General features: G+C 47.5%; 1 protein-coding gene across 2 annotated transcripts in view; it reads left to right on the top strand.

Annotated features, from left to right (window-relative positions):
* The window catches only part of FAM107A (family with sequence similarity 107 member A), a 32,706-nt gene extending 14,200 nt beyond the window's left edge, over window positions 1-18,506 (top strand). The window contains exons 1-4 of one of the 2 annotated variants that reach the window (XM_068154234.1): window positions 287-919; window positions 9,893-10,067; window positions 14,509-14,665; window positions 14,981-18,506. In XM_068154234.1, coding sequence (XP_068010335.1) covers window positions 802-919; window positions 9,893-10,067; window positions 14,509-14,665; window positions 14,981-15,088 — 558 coding nt within the window. In that variant the 5' untranslated portion in view covers window positions 287-801 and the 3' untranslated portion in view covers window positions 15,089-18,506. Of the gene's footprint in view, window positions 1-286; window positions 920-9,892; window positions 10,068-14,508; window positions 14,666-14,980 lie in introns of those variants that run through there. The other variant, XM_068154235.1, reaches the window with a different exon arrangement.
* Window positions 18,507-20,214: the final 1,708 nt, after the last annotated feature.

Here is a 20,214-nt window from a genome sequence, read left to right as displayed (position 1 = left end):
AGCTAACGAACATGGTACCTTCAGCCACACTGAGGAAGGGAACAAGAAGCCAAATCCAGGCAAGGGCTGCATCTCAGAAGCATGAGACCTTGGGGCAGTGATGCAGGAGCATCACCCAGACCTTGTGCCAGCAGGATGCCCCTGTTTCCATGCAGGGCCTGCTTGTGCCTCCCGCAGCCCTAAGCCATGGGGTGCAGCAGCTGCTCCCCCGGGCCCGTGCAGCAGTCGGTAGCTGACAGGGTGTTGCGACACTCCAGGGAACAATCACGATAACTCGAGCGGTTGCCCTGGTGCCGGGCTTGGCTGTTGCAGTGGTTGCTAAAGAGAGTGGGCGTGCGGCTTCCTCTGGGGCGATCTGATTTCTCCAGGAGCATGGTTAGGGCATGCTTAGGAGGAGAAATCGTCCTCCGTGGAGCAGGGACACAACCTCTCTGCCGGCAGCAGCAGTTGTGCTGAGCGGGCTGCTCGGGCGCCTGGGCACGCACAGAGCTGTTTACTTTGGGGGAAACAGACGCTCAGCTTGTTCATCTGTCCTGGGAGAACATCATCCAGCAACGAAGAGCAAAGGCACAAAGTTTTCAGGGTGGCAGAGAGACCTTTGGGACTGAGCACTGAGGAGTGGGCAAAGCCACTGGCACCTGCCAGGTGAGCTCCAGCCCTTGGTGTGGTCCCAGTAGGGTGGTGAGAGCAGCAGAGAGGCAGCACCGGTGCAGCAGCCACCTCCACGTGATCCTCCGTCCCTGTTCCTGCCAGAGAGACCTGGCAGGAGCCAGGCAGCTTCGTTGGACCCTGCCAAAAGTCATGCAGGCGCGAGCACAGCCGAGCAGAAGTGCCAGCCTCAGCCCCTGCAGCCCCATGGCGTGGGGCACAGGGCAGCACCTTTCCCCCGGGCTCCCCAAGGCTGCTCTGCAGAAATCAGGTAAGTCCAGGGTCCCTCACTAGCTGCTCCAGGGTGGTCTTCACATTTCTGCCAGGTCCTCACCACAGGGACGGTCTGCTGGTCCCCATGGGATTAGTCTCTGCTGCCTAAGTGTTTACACACAGGTGACTTTGGACCCTGGCTTAAATTTTATTTGCAATATCGTGTTACTTTCATACTTCAGTAGCTGCTTCTGCTTCTCAGAATCCTTCTGCTTCTGCCTTTCAAAACAAACTCCTATCCCTCAAGGAATTTTCTAAGCAAAGCCACACTGCAATTCAAACCCACTGGGAGAGGCACTGGGCTGGACAGGGGGCTCCGGCTGATACAATCGCTGCAAATCAACGTGGGAGAATTTTCTCTGTGCTCAACAAAATACCTTTGAGCCGCGTTAAAACATTCATTAATGATTGATGTGCGTCTCCCTCAGGGGCGGGGAAGTGCACAGAGCAAATATTTGAGGAGAAATTAAAAGTAACTTTGTGACTGAGAAATGCTGATAAACATCTGTCACTGCCTGACAAAACCAAACAAGCCACTCCGCGTGGTGCCTGCAAAAGGCAGGGGGGGTGAGGTCCCTGGGGGACTGCTAACAGAGTGGGATCCCAGCCTTGTTATCTTTGCTTGGCATAGTCCAAGATAATTAAATGAACTTCAGGCTGAGGGGATCTTGCTGCCTCCTGACTGTGCAAGCACTTCGAGAACTAGCTGACATGAAACAGGGAACTGGTAACTTCTATGTAGCAAACAGCTCAGCTAGCCCCAGACCTGTTGGGATTTCGCTCTTCCAAATAGGTGTGCGTGAAGCACAAAGCTCAGTGGGTGACCGTGGTGACATCCAAGTTCATTTACATTTGCAGTGATTGCAGGTGGTGGTGTGCAAGCTTCCCAGACTGAGCCCAGAGACCCCTCTATGCCCCGCTTGGGTGGGTAAGGCGAGGGTGTAAATCAGGGACTCCAGCTGCACGGGCTGCAATGCTGGTATGGTATTTGGCTAGAGTAGGCAGGGCTGGGGGCAATGGCTGGACTGGAGGGACTGGCTATACTGGTGGGAGAACACTGGCTGTACTGGTGGGGAGCATTAGCTGTACTGGAGGGCAGTCCCATCCCCAGTGTGTACTCAGCAGAGAGGCAAAGGCAGGAAGAGTGGTGACATCCTGGCAGTGGGGCCAGGAACTGCAGAGCCATGTGCCCCTGCCTCATTTCACATTTCCATCAGGGTTTTATTTCTGTGTCCACCCTCATGACCTCCTGGGGTTTGCTCCTGAATGTTAGAGCTGAGAAAAGCTGAGGAGGATACCCAGGGTGTGCACACCTGCTGCCCTGAGGCACTCACCCAATAGCTGGGAACTGCTGCTGATGGTGGCCACTGAGTCACATTCACCCTATTGCATTATAAATACCAGAATTAGCCTTACTTAATTATTAAGAACTATAGATTAAAAGCAGACAAAGGCTCTTTGCTTCCTTTCCGGAGCACACGTATCGTTTGTCGGTGACACGGTCACCCGGTGACAAGCCATGGGGAGTGTGCCAGGTGCCTCCGTATGAGATCTTCCTGAGCTGCTGGCACCACAGGAACCAGAGGAGGGGAAAATCACAGTGAGGATGGGAGCTGGGATCATCTCACCCAGAGAGGACAATGATTAGCATCTGCCAATCTGGGCTCACCATATGATTATTATAATTATGATCATCATCATCGTTATTAAGATCACCATCCATCACCAGGGCAGTAAGCCACAGCAGCCATTAACCTGATGTGAAGGAATGGCTACACGACAGTAACACAGGGATCACTTGGGGTGTTAAGGCACATTTTTGGGGCTCAGCTGTTAGGACCCATCCATCAAAGGGCTTCCAGGCACTGTCACCCTCCCTGTCAGGCAGCACCCACATCTCACCCTCTGAAGTTAGCACCTGGGTGCCTCACTCTGCCCTGAATGTACCAACCACACAGAAAGTGACCTTCAAAAGCAAGTGTCCAGCTCTGAGGTTGAATCACTTGTCCTCCCAGCAGTATATCCAAAGCGGCTGCACACCCAAAAGTTGCTCTCACCACACAAAGCTTTGGGGCTCACATGCCAATGTTTCACTGCTGCATGATGCCAACCACAGCTGTTCTGTGTTTCTAGAATACAAATAGTTACCTATAGGAAAACCATGCAAATCAGCAAATGCCATCAGCAGTTCAAGAATCCAAAGTGAAAGACAAACTCTTAGCTTCCTTCTCTGTAGGACTGAACATACAGCATGACCTTTTCTGCCATTACACTCTCATGGGAAATGCCACAGGGCCAAACTCCAGCCCCATTTCAGACAATGGAAATGCACTGACTGAAAGTTCATGCTCTGAACTGGAAAAAAACTGTTAACTTTTGGTTAACAGGAAGGAGTGTGCATGTCCCAGTGCTTAAAAGGAGCTGAGGCTGGTTTAAAGATCCCACACATCACTTACACATGCAAACCCTGGTAAGGTGTAAGGGCAGGCTGGCTTCTCTCAGCCTTCCCAAGGAGAAGGGGTGTGAGGTATGGTTCCCTCACACTATTAGAAGGTGTAGCCCAGAAAAGGGAAGGTTCCCTCCAAGGATTGCAGTTAAATGTGTCAGAAACTCGCATTGTTTCCCAGGGTCAGGTTCCTTGTGTAAATAGCTTTAAACCAGCTCTGCTGGCCTGTATGGAGTGTGTTTGCTTTGCAGTCTCCTTACCTGCAGGATGTGTATGACCAGCTTCTTTCAGCAGCCCCTCATTAATCTGTTGGTTCTTTTAAAAAGACACATTCATGAATAAACCCCAAGCACCCAAAAACCAGAGGTTCTTCTCTGTAGCCATAGTGTTAAGTAATCATTTCTGCCCAGGAAATGGTCCCTTAGGTCAGTGGGTTTACAAACCTAGATCCAGGGGTTTGACTCTGGGTGTCCTGAGGATTTTGCTTGGTCTTACCCCTTCTACCAAGCGACAGGGTTTCACAGAATAACAAAGAGCAATATCCTCTGAAGTTAGATCCCATTCCCAAATAATGCCTTCTGCCTGCTTTGATGTGGGTGGTATTTGACAGAGGCCCATTCTCTTCCCAGAAAGGACACTTTAGTAATCATCTGCCCCTATCAACAAACCTCTCCCCAGATGCTCTGTTTGGAAAATCAGCTTACAAATGACACAAGCAGCAGAAGTAAAAGACAGCAAACTACTTTTGCATTATAGCTTGCACCTGAAGCTAAACACTGAGCTGTGCTGCAGAAGCTGGCATCAACAATAAGAAACAGATACTTAGGGATGTTGCTGCTGGGACACCATCCCTGGAGGTGCTCAAGAGGGGATAGGATGTAGCACTTGAAGCCATGGTTTAGTTAGTCAGGAGGTCTTCGGTGACAGGTTGGACTCTCTGAGGTCTTTTCCAACCTTATTGATTCTATGATTCTAACAGTTCTAGGCCCCTCAATTTAAGGGCATTGAGACTCTTGAACTTTCCAGAGAAGGGTAATGAGGCTGGGGAGAGGCCTCAAGCATAAGCCCTACGAGGAGAGGCTGAGGGAGCTGGGGTTGCTTAGCCTGGAGAAGAGGAGGCTCAGGGGAGACCTTATTGCTCTCTACAACTACTTGAAGGGAAGTTGTAGCCAGGAAGGGGTTGGTCTCTTCTCCCAGGCAACCAGCACCAGAACAAGAGAACACAGTCTCAAGCTGTGCCAGGGGAAGTTTAGGCTGGAGGTGAAGAGAAAGTTCTTCACAGAGAGAGTTGTTAGCCATTGGAATGGGCTGCCCAGGGAGGTGGTGGAGTCACCATCCCTGGAGGTATTCAAGAGGGGATTGGATGTGGCATTTGGTGCCATGGTTTAGTAGTCATGGGGTCTTGGGTGACAGGTTGGACTTGATGATCTTTGAGGTCTCTTCCGACCTTATTGATTCTATGATTCTATGAACAGCTTTGTGAGTGAAGGATGCTGACAACCAACAGGGCATCACTGCATGGGGCAGGGCATGCTGCAGAGCAGGGATGCAGTGCTGATGGAGGAGAAATGCAGTTTGCAGGTGGCTTGAAAAACCACAGGGGAAGGGCCAGCAGGTCACAGAGGGGCAGAATGGCACAGAGAGCTTGGCAAAATAAAAGTCAAAAGGTGAAGAGGCATTTCACATGAAACCCTGCAAAAAGCAGCTTGTGACCTGCTGCACCCTCCCTTCTCCTATACAGTCCCAAATTGAGAGGTGCTGAGTATGACCCCAGACCTCCACCCTACAGCTTTCTAAACCCACCAGCTATGGATTATTTTCTTTTCATCCTCTTTTGATTTTCTCCTTGAGAAGAACAGCTGGAGCCAAGCAGGCAGCCGTAAGCAGAGCTGCACCCCTCGGGTTACCTGCCCTTTCCAGGGCCATTAATCCCCTTAACATTCCTGGGGATTATTTCCCTCCCAACAGGACAGTGAAGCAGGCTGCCAGTAGCAGCACGGGCAGCAGCAGACAGCACTCAGCCCTTACAGAGAGGGGTTCACAGGGAAACCCACCACAAAGTGACAACTTGTTTATTCCTAAATAAATGCTCTGTGCAGGGCATCTCCTACGAGTGAGGGAAAACCAAAGAGCTGCAGCAGCATAGCTCTGCATAGCTGAGCTCCAGCCACAGCTGAGCTGTTCAAGAGGTCCCCATTCCTCAGCCTGGGCATGAGCCACTCCTCCTCTTCCTCCTCTCCAGGGGCAGGATAAAATCTTTCTCCTTGCCTTGGGCTGCACAAAAGCTGCTTAGCATCCCAAGCTGCACACCCTCCTAGTAGGGTATACTTAATGTATTGCTTTCAACATTCTGGTTTTCAAATACATTTAATGCTGCACCAAAACTCCCTGATGCCTTGTTGACCGAAAGACTGCAGCTGAGCATAATCAGAAGTGGAAACTATATGCCCCAGGATCGCAGGCTGATGATTTTCTCCCAAGGCTCCCAGAGACTAGGGTGTTTATAAGCATTTGCAGGCAGTCTGATCAGAAATTTAGGGGTTGCTTGAGGGCAGAACAGACCAGGATATTGAAATGTCATTTTTCTCCTCCAGCCAAACCCTCAGCTTGGGGCAGGAGGGTGGTTGGTTTCTGGGCCCTCTCAAAGATGTTGAATATTCCCTGCGGGGTCTCCTAGAAAACTAATCAAGACCGGGAGCTTCTTTCACAGCTACGGCTGGGAGAGGAGATCACACCATACATGTAGTGCAAGTACCTGCCAGTAGCCCTGTAAGCCTGGCCTTTTACTTACAGCAAAGTCACTTGGAAATGTGCCTTTCCTAGAAAGCTTCAGGTTTCTAGAAGTAAGGAAAACATTTAAAAGCAAGCAAACAACTGAGTACATTGGAGCAAACAGCTACCTTTTATAAGCAACACCTGAAAGCAGATCTCTTTCAAAGGTCACACTGCCTTTCTCAGTACAGCAGAGGGTATTAAAATTCACACTTTTTTTTTTTTTTTTGGTTGTGTAGATCTTGCCAAGAACAATATAAAAACGTCTAACACCTTTTGCTGATTTATGGTGGTGGCCAAGGAGGTGCCAGAGCAGAGCCTTGTTCATTGATCTACAGCTGAATCATGCAAAACCAGGCATCCTGCTGTAAATCCACTGCAGAGCCCTGGCTTGATTTATACCTCTAGCACTATAAATAATGACAAAAAGCAGCCTGATAGCAGTCTGTCTCCCCTTACACCGACATGAATTACATCAGATCTTGAAGATGATAGATCTATTACATGAGAAACATTTTGCACTGAGTCCCTATCTGCCAACCTGCAGGAGGAAGGATGCCCTGTCCTTACTCCCAGCATAACCCCAAGCTGTGTTTCAGGCACACCAATATTTTTATATTCTCATTTTTCATTTCCTGCTCAATGCAAATGAAGACATTCCTTGAATTGTTCCAGACTAAGGTCTTCTGGAGGTTTAAAGTGTTATTCTTGTAGTAAGGCTCCTTCCAGTCCTAGGCAGGGACAAGCTCAAGGTTTTGACTTCGTCCCGGGGACAGCAGTATGGACACCCACTGGAAGCCAAACCCTCCAGGGTCGGTGTCTGCACACTCCTAGGCACATCTAGCACAGTGAAACTAAGCTCAGAGCCACCTGCTGTGTCCTGGCCTCCACAGTATTGTTCATTGTGAGAACATGCTGATTTAACAGCCCCCTGGTCAGAAACACTTCCAGTCAGTTTCAATTCCTCCCACTCTTTCCTTCCAAGTATATTCATTTCTACTAGTCTCAGGAAAAAGCTCCCCATCTGCCTTCAGTGAATAGACTAATAAACTGCTGCTGCTTTGCAAGCCTCAGCCATGCAAGGTTAGGTTGAAAATAACCACTCTAGCCAATTCAAAACCTCCAGGCTCACTGTGGTGCTCCCCAAAACGTTACATAAGCAGAAGGTCTCCCAAGACAGGAGGGATCCTTCCCTGATCATCCTCAGTGTATGGGGGATGGAAACACCACAAGAACAAACTGAAGGGCTGGGTGACACTGTGCAACAGTGCTATACACTGCTGGGCATTAGCACTGTGTGGATGTGGGGACAGACTGCCCCAAGCAAAAATCCCAGGACCTGGGACTTGTAGGTAGGGAATAAGGGACTCTCACTCCTGAGCTGCAAAAGCAAACACGTACATCAAGAAAGCAGGGGGGAAAACGTACTTTACAAGCAAAAGTGCTGCACCAGTGACCCAAGAGCTAGTACAACTTACCAGCAGAGCCTGAGAGCTACTTGGTATAGAAAAAAAAGAAAACCAAACACCAAAGTCACTACAGTTACAGCCACTTACAGCATCCAGGCTGTTCCTTCAGGCTTGGTTGGCTGTGTAATCCTTCCATGCTCGCTGCTTGCTGCATTATCCCCTGGCAGAGCACCACAGGTGGATTTAAGATGGGCAAATCCAAGATCGATACGCCTCAGCCCTTCTGCCATGTGGCAGGAGCTGGTGTCCAAGCACACAATCACTTGTGGGCATCTCTGTCACCAGAGGCAGCTTCTGATCTAAAACAGTGGCACAGGAACAGTGGGGAAAGGGCGACAGGACAACACAGTGATACTGAGGCTTGTCTGTTGGCATAGCTGTCCAAAGCCTGTTTCCATTGAAAACACCTGGCATCTGATTTAAGTCACTCCATGGAGAGACTTTTTTGTTTGAAGAATTAAAACATTGCTTTGCCATTTGAAATGGGAGCTCATCCACTTCATTCATGCCAAAACAAACCATTGATTCTTGTACCTTGTTTCTTTCTGTCTCTTCTCCCATAGAAAGCAAACAAACAAAAAAACCACCACCAAAAAACCCCACCAGAACAAACCAAAACAGAGTAAGTAGAAGAGGGAAGAAAAGAAAAAGAAAAAAAATCAATTTTACTCCAGTGCAAACCTCACATTTTTCCCATTGCTCCAAACCTGGCTTTCACCTAACAAAAACTAGCCATGAAATTGTGCTGCATTAACCCCTGGCTGTTCTTCAGTCCCTGCATCTCTCTGGACGGCAACACTGAGCCCATGAGTTTCAACCTGTGGAGTCCGATCTCACAGGGGTCTGAGTCAGCACGGCACTTGCCATCAAACCACGCTACCTTCCCCTCTGCCAGAAGTGATGTATGATCCTAGAGGAAAATAATTTGATCCAAGAAATCACTGGTTCCAGCTTCCAAGCACCCTTTAAATATGTACTGAACTATTCACCCCAATTACACTCTTGTAATGGTCTCTGATTTGTTTTTCTTTGTTCCCAAAGCAGTAGGGCCCCGGTCACATTAACATTCAATGAGTTGTTTGATATTGAATCATTTCTTTAGCAGTATTATTCCTTACACAATTCTGTTTGATTGCAACCCACTTCACATTTGGTGAGCACTTACTGACTGTGAAAGAATGACCCAGCCTGCTTTCTCTTGCCTTTTTTATTGATTCCTTCTTTTAAAAGGGGTTTTATTCCTTTTATACATGAGATTGCAATAAGAGAGAGAGGCAACATTACCAAACAACTGTTTTCCTTGCTGCTCCATCAACCCATAAAACTTCACACTAGGCCCCCCAAAATACTGCAATAACGAAGCACTTACAGACATGGGAGCTGCCTACACCCTTTTCCTAGGACTTTTTGTTCTTACTGGTAAACGTCCAAATTGCTCAAGTGAATAGTCAGGAATAAATTGCCCTTTCTAGGCCCCTGATTAGACCGTACACTGAATAATTGTAGGCAGCCCCACTGTGCTCTGCATTTAAAGCCACAGCCCACCACATGCAGTTCCTCTTTGCACTCACTTTGTATCGGGGGTTTTGTAAAGAAGCAATGTAGAGCGCTTGAAAAATGCCAGCAGTGAACATGCCCTGCGGTTCGCCTGAAATCCAAGCTGCCATCAATCCCAAAGCAGTGGGCTCCTGCTCTTACACCCAGAACATGCCCATTGTTACAGCACGATCACACACTGCTGGGGAGAATTGTGCTTCTCTTGCCACGGGGCTTGATCCTGATTATTAGGCCACCAGGACAGCAGCAAAAAATCTTTCCTTGACATTTCAGATAGAGCAGCACTTCCTCAGGCTTGTTTTTTTGGAAGCCCTTCAAGTTCCACCACGTATTCTTGTGCTAAGGGACCCCTCAACCTTAGCCAGGACAGCCAAAGCAGCAGCTCAGCACAGCCCACAGCCGTGGCTGTTTCCAGTTTTAGTTAGACCTATCTTGCATTAATTAATCCTTGGAACTAAGCGCTGCAGCCACTGAAGCAAGCGGCTGGCAAGTCATTTAAGTGATCCAATTAATAAATATCTCATCAACAACACACAGGGAGTAGTTTTTTAAAACCTCTGAAAAACCCACAGCAGGCAAGTGCACACAGACATTGACACAGGTTTCGAGCAGCTGGGGCAGGCACCAGCTCTTCTGCTCTGTCTTGCCCAGGAGAGAAAAGCTCCAGCAGGCTCCCAGCTCATGGAGGGGTGAGATTTCTCACACAAACACCTCTCTTTTCTTCCAGCATCGATGTACACTGAACTAGAGCGGGAGCGACCAGATGGCGGGAATATCCTGACTCACCCAGACTACATAGATGGAAACCCAGAACTTATCAAACCTAAAAAACTCCTCAATCCTGTAAAAGCCTCGAAGAGCCACCAGGAGCTGCACAGAGAGCTGTTGATGAACCACAAAAGGTAAGAAGAGGTCACAGCTTGCCACTGCAGCGCTCTAAGAGGTGCTGAGCTGTTGGAGCTCAGCAACCAAGGCACAAGTGCCAGTGACAACCTGAAGGTTGGAAGGGCACAATAAATCCCTTCACTTGCAAACACACACAGCATAAAACTTGCTGTAGCCCTTTCCTCTTTTCTCTTAGGTGACAGTTTCTTTTAAAACTAAAGCAGAACGAAAAGCCCCTGCTCTGCCATCCTGAAGCACTTTCTGGTGCTGCTTGCTATTCCCATATTTGAGCCTCAAAACCTCAAGCCACAAGTGCAAGAAGATGCAAAGCATCTCTACAGCCCCTTGCTCCATGCCCCATGCATGTTTTCTCCCTGTTTTGCCCCTGGTCCTGGGTTTTTTTATATCTCCATCACTGACTTGCCAAATGCCTAGCAAGGTACAGCATTCTTTGTGGGCTTTAAGTTCAACCCAGAGGCAGTAAGAGCTGCAGACTGGATGGAGCCATTGAAAGACGGGGGAACAACAAGTTGAGATCATCTGTACAAGACCCTTATTTCTGACTTCTTATACACTGAAGCTTATAAAACTATCTCCCTAAAAATGAAACAGGTAAAGTTAGGCTGTTTTCATGGTCCTGACCTCCCACCCCATCACCCCAGTTTAACTCTTTAGGGGTAGAGATCTGACATCAGGAAAACGTCACCAATGACTGTGAACTTACAGCCACATCATTCCTCTGCAGCAGCTGTCTGAACATCAGTGCAATAAAAGCACATTCAGATCAGAAGCTTTTAAGCACAGCAGGAAATCTTCTGGCTTTATATTAACATTTTCTGAACACCCTGAAATATCCTGACACGATAGCGCTTTGGCCACCTAATTAAAAGGAGCACTGCCTCTGTTCAAAAGGACTAAAGTAATCACAAGAAGCAGACACATATTAATTCAGCAAACAATCAAGCCTGCCAGCAGGTTGCATTAATCAGTCCTGGCAATGGCTGGGCTGGGCTTTGATTTGATTTTCCCAGAAACAGAAGAATTACAGGACCATACCCAGGCTGTTCTCTGGCATCACAGCAGATACAACTATACCACCCAGATATTTTTAAAACTCTCTGGGATGACAGTGACCACATCCTGCCTAGGGATACTGCCCAGTTTAAAGGCCCACCCACCAGCATTGGCTTTGATCATTCGAGTTTAACCAAGATGGAACAAAGATTCAAGAAATCCCTGCAACAGAGGTAGCAGAGACAAATGGCAGCAGACAGAGTACAGACCCCTCGGCGTGTGACAAAGCTGAACTTCAAACTGGCAAACAAAAAGCACATCAGAACTTTGTACTCTATTTCTGTGCCTCTCACCACATTACATCCACAGGTGCTATCAGGTCCTGGTAGGAGGCAGCTCCACCAAAGCCATCTTGCATCTCCTGGTGCCTCTGCTTATAGTCTTGTATGGCTCAGGTGTTTACACCTGCTTTGACTCTGGCCTCCCAAATATTTTTCAGCAAGTATGTGAAACAAACCCTACTGCTGGCTTCTTGTCACTCCTGACTCTTCCAATTTTGCTTTCTGCTACAAGTTGTTAGAGAGGGGAGGAGGGGAGAGGGAGAATGATCTACAACTCACTCCTGTTTCTGCTTTGCTGTTGGTTTATTCCCTTAAGCAGCAGGGAGAAGCAACTCAAATTAGCACCTTGTGCAACAAACCCTAAATCCACAGGCAGCATTGCAAGCTGGATCTCCAGCATGCCAAGGCAGGTTTGCTTCCTCTGAAGCCTTGAGAAAAGCATATCTGCAGTATACAGTTCTTCCTGCCTTGAAAAACCATCATGACAGCTCTGAGGCCAACACTATTGGTACCTTCACTGATACTGCCATGAACTTTGTCCTGTCATAAAGCAAAAAAAAAACCCAAAACCAACCAACCAAACCACAAACAAATAGGAAGCATTGTTAAATGTGGCACTGGAAGGATGCAAGTACCAGTCCCCAGTGACAGCACAGAGGTTTGCTGCACCTGGAGAGTGTTTCCTTCTGCCTGCCAGTTCAGTTTCTGATGTGAGATAGCACCTCAGTGCTTGTCACTTTGCCAAGAAAGTTCTGTAGTCCACTGGGTTTGATATCTCTGCTTTAAAATGAGCTTGGTAAGAATGAACCAACCAACCTTTGGTCAACAGAAACCTCCCAGTGCCAAGGAGAAGCTTTGTGGTAATAGCACACCCTGACCCACCAAAACCTTAGCACAGACATGGGGAGGTCCCCGCTTCACCTCAAAGCAAACATCCACTCACAGGAACCAAACAGCTCACATTTTACAGCAGGGTGTGGTAAATGCTCTCAGCCCTTTAGTTCAAACAAATGTTAAACCCATCCCACAAAAGTGGTCAGGCCATACTGCTTCTCAGACCTTCAATTCCTTCCTCTCAAAAATACAACTTCAGTCAACTCATTCTAGTCCTACATTTTTTTGGAAGCTTGCCTTTCAGCTGCTGCTGCAGAAGTTAGATGAATAAATTTAGCCTTGACCACTTCTTAATGATCTATTCTTCAGCAACACAAAACTGTGCAGTTGCAATAGTCTGCCCTGAATTCATGGAAAAGACCTTAAGATCTTTGAGTCCAACCGTAGCCTAACATCTCCCTGTACACATCTGTTACACCATGTCCCTAAGCTCCTCATCCATACATCTTTTAAACACTTTCAGGGGTGTCCCACTTCCCTGGGCAGCCTGTTCCTGTAGCAAATGACCCTTTCAGTGAAGAAATTTTTCCTAATATTCAATCTAAGCCTCCCTTGATGCAACCTGAGGCCATTTCCTCTCATTCCATTACTTGTTACCTGGGAGTAGAGGCCAACCCCACCTCCTTTCAGGTCACTGCAATGAGGTGTCCCCTCAGCATCCTCTTCTCCAGGCTGAACAACCCCAGCTCTCTCAGCTGCTCCTCATAGGACTTGTGTTCAAGATCCCTCACCAGCCTTGTTCCCCATCTCCAGACATACTCCAGGACCTCACTGTCCTTTTTGTAGTGAGGGGTCCAAAACTGAACACAGTATTCAAGGTGAAGCCTCACCAGTGCTGAGTACAGGGGTACAATCTCTTCCCTACTCCTGCTGGCTACACTATTCCTGATACAAGGCAGGACACTGTTGGCTGCCTTGGCTGCTAATCACACTGCTGGCTCATGCTCAGCCAGTTGTTGACCAGCAGCCTCAGATCCCTTTCTGCCAAGCTACTTTCAAACCACTCTTCCCAAAACCTGTGGCATTGCATGGGGTTTTTGTGACTGAGGTGCAGGACCCACTCAGCCTTGTTGAATGGCATACAGTTGGCCACTGATCCAGACTGCTGAGATCCTTCTGCAAAGCCTTTCTCACCTCCAGCAGATGGACTTTCCCACTAGGTGTCATCTGCAAACTTGCTGAGGGTGCACTCAATCACCTCATCAGAGTCATCAATGAAGATGTTAAATAGAACTGGCCCAAATACCAAGTCCTGGGGATGTGAGTATCAGATTATGTTCAGCTTCCCAGGAGCTTCAGGTTTTGGTCTCTGGCTAGGGCTCCATAAGTACTCCTATGCTTTCAGAGGAGCAGAAGCTGGTGGGAAGGCAGCTGGGGTCAGCTGCAGGAGGTACATCTTAGTGTCCAAATTTAAGTGTGGCTATATTCAAAGTGTTAGGTTTATGACATCCATTTGGAGAACTTCTTTCATCTCTTTTCCACTTATTTGCATCTTGCCTGCATGCCCTTGCCATGCCTCCTTTCCCACGTTCCCTCACAGAACAGAGCTTGGAGTAGATCCTCTCCATCAGAGAAGCTTTGGGTGGCCGAAGGGGAGCCAGACGTCTGCCCAACCAGCAAAGGCTCTGGCTTCCAGAAGAAAGGGGGTTTTATTTTGGCCTCTTGACCCAAACTCTCAATGTCAACAGAAGGATCGCTAGTCCCCAGCTATAAAGCAAAACTGCGATGCGACGAGTAGGAAAGCAACGTCCAGGACAATCATTGCAGATCAATGACTACCCCTGCTGGTGGAAAAAAAAACCGTCCGTGTTTAAAATGCCCTCAACGCAGCTGAGTCTGTCACCGACATCATTGAAACTAGTGACTGCAGAAGCCAGTGGCGGCTCCCCTTTCCACACCCGACCCAGACAGCTGTAGCACCTCAATGAAATGGGACTAGCAAAACTTCCAGCATCAGAAACCCCACACTCAGACAGCAAACGCAGTGCCCACCCAAGGCAGGCAGCTGAAAGCACCATCCCAGCAGTAAGGTGCTCTCAGTAACACCTTTAAGCCTTGTGGATGGATTCATAGACCAGGACGTGTTTATGGACCAATGTCCTATGTTTCCATTTAGGACTGAGAGGAGTTTGGGGGTTGCCAAACTGGCAGTGGTTACTCTCCAGGGTGTAAGCACTCTGGCCCTGATTTACCTGCTTTTTATCCACAGAGGTTTGAGTATGGACAGCAAGCCAGAGCTGCAGCGGGTGCTTGAGCACCGACGCCGAAACCAGTTCATCAGACAGAAGAAGGAAGAGGAAGAGGCAAAGAAATTGCAGTCTCCTTTTGAAAAAGAGCTGTTAAAAAGGCACCAGAGGCTGGATCAGGTAGAACTAATTTTTTTTTTCCTATCCCTTAGCTATCCTAACTGCCTTGCACAAGGCACAGACCATGGGGGGAATGGGTGAGCTGAGGCTCAACCCAATATAAATGTTTCAGTGGGCCAGAAAAAGTGACTAAATGAAACATGGCTCTGGTGTAATGGTTTGGATAAAGACAGCACTGACATGCACTACAGACTCGTTCAACCTCAGGCAGTAATGACTGGACACTCAGCAATAATGAAGCCCACAGTTATGATGTAGCTAATGAACTTTTGTCCTTTGGCATGCACAGATAATAGTGGCCCTTCTTTCTTACAGCTGGAGAAAGAGCAGGAGAAGCAGGAAGACCATGAACCAGAATTCATTAAAGTCAAGGAAAACCTGAGAAGAACATCGACAGTGATTGGGGATGAGAAAGCAGCATAGCTTCTGCCAGCATCCAGCAGAGATCCTACCAAGGCCGGCGCTTACACACACATGCTGATGTCTCTGTACATGGTGGACATTCATGGATGCATCACTGGGGTTGCTTATGGTTATTAACACTTGCCCCAGCAGAAGGCACAAAAAAGGTTTTCCCAGCCCAGGAAGGTATCACTGTGGAAAAGGTGCAGTATTCACTGAAGAAGTACTCACACAAGGAGATATGGAGAGAAATTATGCTATCCCACCCCCCACCCCACACCCCCAGATTGTGGGTGCATGCTAACCTCCAGCTAACTCTTGGTTAACCCTTGAGACACAGTGACTGTTTAAGCCAGAGAAGTCTGTTTAAGCAAGGGAAATCTGTGGAGGGATGGTTTGGGGGACCCCTGCTTCTTCCTGGAGGCAGGTTTGCCAGGCATGGGGTGACAGGAGGGAAGCTGCAGGTCTAGAGACCCTCCTGGAAACCTGGCATGGTAACTGAAAGGGACAATCTGCATATTGCTGAGAACAGCCCACGTGACCATAACAGCTTTCCCAAGGGTCACCCATATTGCACCAGTGTGCAGGTCAAGCCTGGCTAAGGCTGCATGTCCCAGCAGCACACCCATACTATTAGAAACATCCAACTCTGTGTGCCCATACCACTGCAGCACAGGCAGGTACAGCTGCTCCTCACAAGCACCTTTAAATTGCATTTTGAACTTGTCTTTGGCAGTTCCATGATCAGACAGAAAATACACTGGACTATGCCCCAAGTGAGAGGCAAACACTGTGCAGAAAGCAAGGGCTGCTTGTTTTCAGCATGAGTGTTCATGGAAGCATTCAATGAACAGGGAGCAGATCCCTACAGATGTAGCAGACAGACAGGCTGCTTCTTGCCCCAGACTGCTGGGCTTCAGCCTATCACCCAGCAGCTGGACATGTGCTACCATAGAGACCCACAAGAAATGTCCTCTGCTTGAGAGGTGGTTAATGTGATAATGTCATGATGGGATCAGGCCATTGTTCTGTTAACCACCTGCCCATAGCTGGCATTGGCAGGCACCACGGGCTACAGGGCACATAGGTGCTGATGCAAAACTATTTGTCAATATGATCATTCCCTTTTCCAGGGGTCAGAGCTGCCTCATTTCAACTGCCACTTTGTGAAGTTAAAAATCTTCTTGCTGCTGGTGCAGCAAAGCTGAGATAGACAGTGCACTTGCACTTATAAGAGCACCCATGTCCTGAGGTGTCCATATCCAGAGTGAAAATTGTACCTTTAGGAAGATTTCAGCTTCTTTCTTCTCACATCAGCCCTGCTGCAAAGCCTAAACATCACAACTCACCTACTGCCTTGGAACGCTGGCTCCTGAATGGCAACCCTCAATGGGACCTAGTCAGCTGGGAAAGTAACACTTGGTTAAACAATATCTACTATCCACATCTTCAGTGAATCCATCCATACATTAAGGGAAACTGGGCTTTTATCACATATTTATTAAAAAGTTACTAATCCACTCCCTAGCCTCCCTGTACCAGTGGGGTATTTCACTTCAGATCAACCTGGCAGCTTGAAGGAAACATCTGTGCCACACCTCATGTCAAGAGCAGTGATAGGGGTATGGGACTTCTACAACATCTTAGACTATAAAAGCCCTCAACTCTATTTAAGTCTTTGAGAGCCCCATCTCACAGCAATGTCTCTGCAGTAGTATTTAAGCCCCTTGCTCATCATGCTTACTCTAAACATAGAATCATAGAATCAACAAGGTTGGAAAAGACCTCAAGGATCAGCAAGCCCAACCTGAAACAAGCTTTTATTTCAGAGGTGCCATGGTTTAGTCATGAGGCCTGTGGTGACAGGCTGGACCTGATGATCTCTGAGGTCTCTTCCAACCTTGGTGATTCTGTGAAATCCAATGCTTATGGTCACTACCTGGAAGGATCTATTATGTCCTTTCTAACTGTGAAGATTTTCATTTGGGTTTATGATCAAAACCATGGTGAAGACAAAGAATCAAACCTTTTTGTCAGGGAGGAGGGAAAAAGAAAAAAAAAGGAGCCATATTTCTCCAAGAAAAAAAGAAAAAAGGTGTTGCTAAGGATGCTTGTACCCAGCTGTAAAGAATGCAGTGTGACACTCCACTGGTAACAGCAGTTTAAATAACAAGCCAGAAATACTGTGCTGGTGTTTTGTGAGGGGTTGTGGCACAGGTTAAGTAATCCTGATCAAAGTGCTCAACAAATTTCAGCAAATTAATTTGTAATTTTGCCACAGATGGAAATGAACTCCAGGAGAGGCAATCTGTCACTCCATATGCACCAGTGAAATCTGTGTTATCAGCACACCCAGGCTGGGATGGGGGCTTTTACGCAAGTCTAGTGAGGTCTGAGTAAGATGAGTGCTCAGTTCAGCAAAGAGAAGTTGAAAATAGTTTGCTGCACTCAAACACACAAATATACATGGGAAAAAGAAAAGAACAAATCATAAGCAAGGTTATGATTTAGTGCTCACCAAGCACTGAATGAGGCTGCACACCAATGCAGTCCGTGATAGCTAAGGGGTATCTGGGTCATTTTCAGCAGGTGTCCAGTAGGGAAAGGAAGGGCCAAGTCATACTGTCCTAACTTGGGATGAGCTAATAAAGCCACAAAAAATTCCTCCAGCAGTGGAGAGACAGCAGAAAGCCCTGACCTGGCTGCCCGCTGGGATCCCCCAGGCTGTGAGCCAGGACCCAGCCACACATGCACACACTGACCCTCCAAACTAGCTGCAAGCACTCAGCAAAGGCAGCTCCCAGGGGGCCAACATGGGCTGTAGCAGCCAACGGCACACAGTGGGGCACAAGATACTTTGTCCCCAGCATGAACTGCAGGCTCCATGTGATGGCACATGGGAAATTATGCTTGTACTGTTCAAGCATTGGCTTAAAATTCACAACATTTGCCAGCACAGCTCTTCTCACCCCTGCACACTGGCAACTGCCTTCTGGATGGGCCCAGACCCAGAGCCTGTGCAGCTCTCACCAATGCTCTTGTGCTTCATGGCGTGGCAGCATGGAAGTGGCACCCAAAAACCTATCAGTATAGGCATCACCAGGAAGATTTTGGGATATCTTTGTGTCTCTTTTAAATAAATTCTTCCCAACATCCCTAAAACCCATTCCTGAATAAAGGTGATGTATCCAGAAGATAAAAGGTTATCAGAGTATTGATGGAAGGTAAGTTTTTGCACTGTGTATGTTGCCTATGTGGTGTACTGTCTGTATTCTGTGTTGGTGTTTATGCATTTCCATAAAAATATGTCATGCAACTCTACTTAATTAACTCACACTGTTTAATGTGGACACTGCTGAAGAAATAAACTAAACAATGATTGTACATTTTGCTCTATTCCACAAGAACAGCCAAATAAATGGAATAAGCATAAAACTCAGTGGAGTCTGACAGCAACACCTTTGTTACTGCTGTGTTAACTTACTCATCGACAAGCTGCTTTCATCATCTGCACCCAGTGCTGCTTATCCCCAGATTTCATCTCAATTTACTCAATTGTGGAATCAAGTTTTCTGCACTGAAACTTCCCTAGGTTTGACTTCTGACTGGCCACGGATGTCCACAGGTGTGGGTAAGACCCACAAAGCTCTTGGATTTAACTTTCAAGCTCAGATTTGAACTGAGAATTTCTCCTCCCACTAATAAGCACACCTCATTACTCACTTTAAAGCGTTTCAAAAGCATTTTAGCAGCAGCCGTAGACCACAGATTAAATAGGAAAAGGAAAATAGGACAGGAAAAGAGAGGCTGCTTCATGCATGCAGGTCACACACCCCATGTTCCCTGAAAGCCAGGTCTAAACCTGAAGGCTGCAAAGCAAAGGAAAGAACTTTTCTGTCTGATTACTGATATCCTTAACAGCAAAGATGCCTACCTCCCACTCAGGAAAAGAGCAGAGATGGTGCCTGGATGTGTCTCTCTGACACCAGGTATCCACTGGGGTTGCCACCCACACCCTGTGGCATCAGGGGTGAGGGCTCACTGACCAAACCTGTTCTTCGGGTCAGGTTTCCAAACCATCTTCCCACCTTGTTGCCACTTGTAACAACAGCTCACTTGTTACCCTACCACAGCAAGTTGTGTTCTTCATTTCCTGGCACAAACCACACAAAGAGAAACATTTCGCCTGGAGAGAGAGTGGCCTTTGGTGAGACATGAGACCAGGCAAAGCTTTGTAAAATGCTTTATCAACCTTTCACAGCCCCAACCAGCAAGGTTTCCAGGGGCTATGCTGCAAGACTGCTTACACTAATCACATACCTCCTCTCACACACAGATGCCAAAGCAGTCTTTCATATCATGGCAGTTCCTTTTCCGTGGAAGACAGGAACAGACAATCATTTCTGTTCTTTAAAGATATGCTGGCTTTTAGCTATGCACAAAGTACTACACTGCCTGGATTCTACTTTCTTTCCCCCCCCCACCCCCACCCCCCTTCTTTTTTTCTTAACTGACAGAGTTTTCAGTATCTGTTTTGCAATTTATCCAGGTCATGCTGAAGTCTCTTTTCCTATGCACTCATTCCTGAAGTGTTCCTTGATAGTTTGCTGCAGTTTAATTTCCTGATAAGGAACCCTTATATTCTACTGCCTGCTTTACTTCCCATTACTGCCCCAGAAGTGGCAAATTTTTGATTTCTTCCTCAGGCTAGCAGTACCCAGACTGGCTCTTGCTGAACATCCCTTCTCAAGAACTCTCCTCTGCCTATTCTAGGTATTTCTTTATATTTAGAAAATGTCTCAAAATTATCTGAAACTGCCACAGGCTAACCACAACGTTAATAAACACATCATAGGAAACTTGTGAGTCAGATGTGGTACTAAGGATATCCAGGCTTATGGGAATGGAGAAAAGAGTAACATTATCTGCAACATAAAAATTGTGGGGTGCTCCAACACACCATAACCAGGTGTTCCTGGGGATTTGTAATGATTCCTACCACAGCCCATGAGATCTCTGTGCACCCTGCAGGCATGAGAAGGTTTGCTGGGTCCTCAGATCCCCTAAGACAGACCTGGCAATGACCCACTCAGACAGCACCCAAACCAGCCTGAATATGAGCCTGCATAAACATCAGGTTGCAAACA

Source organism: Melanerpes formicivorus, unplaced genomic scaffold (assembly GCF_026170545.1).
Source record: "Melanerpes formicivorus ecotype bairdi unplaced genomic scaffold, bMelFor1.0.p_v2 SCAF_28, whole genome shotgun sequence".
In the NCBI taxonomy this organism is placed as follows: Eukaryota; Metazoa; Chordata; class Aves; order Piciformes; family Picidae; genus Melanerpes; species Melanerpes formicivorus.
Note: the sequence above shows the minus strand (reverse complement) of the source record. Positions and strands in the feature narration are given on the sequence as shown.